The 3,949-nt window shown below is 34.6% G+C and overlaps 1 protein-coding gene across 24 annotated transcripts in view; it reads right to left on the bottom strand.

Moving 5' to 3' along the window:
- Nucleotides 1-1,744: 1,744 nt before the first annotated feature.
- Nucleotides 1,745-3,949, bottom strand: part of LMO7 (LIM domain 7) — a 181,765-nt gene continuing 179,560 nt past the window's right edge. For all 24 annotated transcript variants that reach the window (XM_039886866.1, XM_039886879.1, XM_039886885.1 and 21 more), the window contains 2 exons: nucleotides 3,833-3,935; nucleotides 1,745-2,491 (listed from right to left, as the gene is read on the bottom strand). In XM_039886866.1, coding sequence (XP_039742800.1) covers nucleotides 2,469-2,491; nucleotides 3,833-3,935 — 126 coding nt within the window. In that variant the 3' untranslated portion in view covers nucleotides 1,745-2,468. The remainder of the gene's footprint in view (nucleotides 2,492-3,832; nucleotides 3,936-3,949) is intronic.

Raw genomic sequence — 3,949 nt, 5'->3', positions numbered from 1 at the left:
CTTATCACAATCTGCATGTCACATTTCCTTTATTTCTTTATCGGTGTTTCCCCTAACTAGAAATCTAAGCCCAATCAGAGCCAAGACTTTGTATTTATTCATTGCTGTACTACAGTGCCTAAAACTGTGTCTGGCACAAAAGTTTGAATAAAAAATATTGAGTGACTGAATCCTCCCTTGTTCCTAGATGAAGTACTAAGTACTCATGGGCTTATACAAAGAAACTATAGAACCAATGTCTCAGAAAAGAATCTCTGAAAGATTTTCTAGTAATTTGTATCAACAAAATTATTATCACTACGTAAAATAAAAACAAGAGAAAAATGTCATAAGGACATACTAAGAAGAAAAATCAACAGGATAAGAGGAAAAATCAAAAGACAGATGAAAAGGAGTAACGAAAAGATGTTGGGTAAGAAAACTAAAACTATGTAAGAATTAAAGCTTGTTCTAGAGTCAGGACCAAGCACGGTGAACAAGACAGAAGTTGAAGCAGTGGTTTATTTATTAATTTGTTCAGCTACAGCGTATTGAGGGCTACTACATGTCAGGCAGAAACAAGGCAACAGAAATTCATTTGTTGAACATGCAGTGAGATAGACAAGCCCATGTGCTCTTTGTGAGAGTCTAAGCTACTAGCAACTTTCTGGAGACCACTGTGGCAATATGTATCAAGACAGCCTTAAAATGCAAAATCTCTGAGCCAATAATCTCATGTCTATTAAAACAATATAAAGAAATAGATATGATCATAGAGAGTCCACCATAGAATTTATATTAGAAATATTTATATATATAACTATATTATATATATATATTAGAATGTTAAATATTAGAAATAATTGATATGTACACAGTAGAGGAGTTACAACTAAATATTAATAGCACCGAACAATGGAGCACTATGTAACCATTAATAAAGATAAATAGAAATGATTTTAAGAACATGGAAAAATTCACAATCCAATGTTAACTAAGAATGTAGAATAAATATATTGAAATGAGTTCAAATACAGCTCTTTTCTTTGGAGTTCAGAATTGAAAACTATATTCATTATGCTTTAGGGCATTTTATAATTTTCATCAATAAAAACATGTATGTTAATAATCATAAATAAGGAAAAAGTAAGAATTGGACTTAAATTCTTAATTTTTTTCCAAATTAGAGCTTTATAAATATTTCTAACCTATTCTAATACAGTTCTCATATCCTAGAGTTATTCACTCAACTTTCATTATTATAAAGGACTCAGGTTTATATTTTTGTCAAAGCATGCTAGTTTTGTATTCTTGCATTCCCATTCCATATTTCTAAAACATTAGAGATATCAACATATTCTTTGCTATATAGATTTTGTAAATTCATTGTTATACTCTTTTATCACTGAGGAAGCAAAAGAATAAAGATTTTATCCAAATGATCCAAAAATTCACCATTTGCTCCAGCTCTTTTCATAAAAATATATTACATTCAGAACAACTTTTCATCAAAAATAAAGTTCCTTGTTAAAAATTTTCAGTAAAAACAATATCAAGATTGTGGTGATAGTTTCACGGGTATATACGTATGTCAAAACTTGTCATATTATACAATTTAAATATGTACAGTTTATTATATGCCAATTTATACCTCAGTAAAGATACTAAATAAAATATCAAGAAAAGCCACATACTAAAATGACCAAAATGCTTGGAAGGTAGATACATACAAACACACGCAGAGAAGAAAAAGAAGAACCACTCCTTAAATGCATCAGCAAGTTTATTTACAAATGTAGTTGAACAGAAAAGCTTACTAGTTTCTGGAGAAAAGTTCTGGTATACAAACTATGATGATTTTTCATTAATGAGCAGCAGCTTTCTACTGGAAATTGCTTAGTGACAATTCTGGTAAAGAACACAGAGCTTTCCTCATCAAGCAAATAAAATTTTTATAAGCTGATTTTCTTAAAATCATAATATATAGTTGAAAAAGATACAGAAAGCAAATTTGGGAGTGGATTATAGTGAAATTTTCCATGTGGCTTTGTATTAATTTAGCATACATTGCAAGAGCAAATAAATGCAATTACATATTTATATTAACTATTTCAAATAATGTTTGAGAACCTTTAAAAACAATAAAATAACCCTCTTCAAAACACCACCAGAAAGTCAAACTAGTTCATGATCAGCCTCAAAAATATTTCAAAGTTCTTTTTTCCCATGTACTTTTAAGATGCTAAACTCAGAAAGTAAATACTGCACTTTTCCTCACACGTAATTACCTTCTTATAAATAAACAACAAAAAAACAGGTTCTACCAAGACTATAATGCTCTGTTGTCATCTAAAGAGGCCAAAAAAAGTGTTATTCGTTTTTTTTAAAAAAGAGAGCAAAAAAGACATACAACACATATTTATAGATCTACACCAGCAGCAACCACCTCTTCTTCTATCTGCAACAGTGCTTTCGTATGGAGGTTTACATCACATGGCGGTTGGCCGTCCAGCTGATCAGGCAAGGAAAGAAGAAAGAAAAGTGCTTAGATTCAGAAACATTGTGATAGCGCCACCTGGGGTGCATAGCAGTAACCACTCAGAGAATGGCCCCGTGAGGGGGAAAGAGTCACCCTATCACTCACTTAGGATAATAAAGCTAGGCAAATGACAGCCTCTGGGGGCTAGAATTCTTTGTCTCCAAAAATGGAGTAAAAATTAACTGCTGATATAGAAGTAAGTTACAGTCAACTCTCTTTTATTTGTCTTGGAGGAGAGAAAAGGCGTGGGCAATTTTTCCATGACGATTCCAAAAATCAATTATAGTTGGCTTTGGAATTTGATTAAAGAGAGAAAAGCACACACACATATACACACTCCCCCCGTTACATGCCCAGCCTGATGCTCTCCAACCTCTAGTGGCATCTGGAAAGGAAGGACTAAACCACTGGGATGAGAAGGCTCAGAACCCGCTGACAGATAAAAGAGAGTTGACTGGGTTTAAACCATCTCCAAAGCACTCTTCACATAAAGGGCCATATAAATACCTCTGAGTTCAAAAGCAAAGGGTTTTGCTGATACCACTTGTTAACACCCTTTTACGATAAGGAAGAAACACATGTTACCAGCATCGAGGTTCAAAATACAAACAGCAGTAATGGTTGTTTTATGTAGCTGTAAACAATATGCAACCTCATTATGTTATCCTACATTTCATAACGCATTTACAAATAGACATGCTTAGACACAAAACAGCATGTGAAGTTTTTGAGAAATTCAATTTTTCCAAATATGACACTGAAACAACATACAATCAGAATTAATGCTCTCCTTTTTACAATATTGTATATATTGATATAGTAACAAAGCATAGACTGACTACTCTTTATGACCTATAAACCAGTTTTAAAAGTTGATCATATTCTAAATCACGTAATCAAAGCCCACTGCTAAATAATAGAAATCAGCTAATAATGAAGGACCAATCCTTAGCTCAGAAGCAGATTACAGTCTACACCAAAGATCCATTTTACTTCTGTTTTGGTTTGTTTGTATCTTCAAGTCATTAGCAGTTTCTCCAGACACTGAGCAGACTGCACAAGACACTGGCCTGGCTCTCGGGCACACATCCCTCTCCAAACCCTCGGCCCCACGACCCACCCTCGTGCGGGTGGAATGCTGAGTGCTGAGCCACTCACTGAACCCTCTTTGGAGGAGACACACTAAGATTCCTAAAACCTGCAGTTCTAAGGCAAGGAGCTTGAGGGGGAGGTGGTTGCAGGTTCAGGGAAATGCATGGGAACCCGTGGTCTCCGTAAAAGACAAGAAATTTTCTCCCTGATTTGCTCTCTTACATTTGAATCTGAGATAGCAGTCGTTGCAGTACAGTTGGTTGTTTCTGATTCTGACTTCGGCTCCTGAGGAAGAGCCTCCGAGGTCACACTCACAGGCCACACACTGGGGGACAAAAA

Source organism: Pteropus medius, unplaced genomic scaffold, assembly GCF_902729225.1.
Source record: "Pteropus medius unplaced genomic scaffold, Ma_sr-lr_union100, whole genome shotgun sequence".
In the NCBI taxonomy this organism is placed as follows: domain Eukaryota; kingdom Metazoa; phylum Chordata; class Mammalia; order Chiroptera; family Pteropodidae; genus Pteropus; species Pteropus medius.
This window is presented reverse-complemented; position numbering and strand designations above follow the sequence as displayed.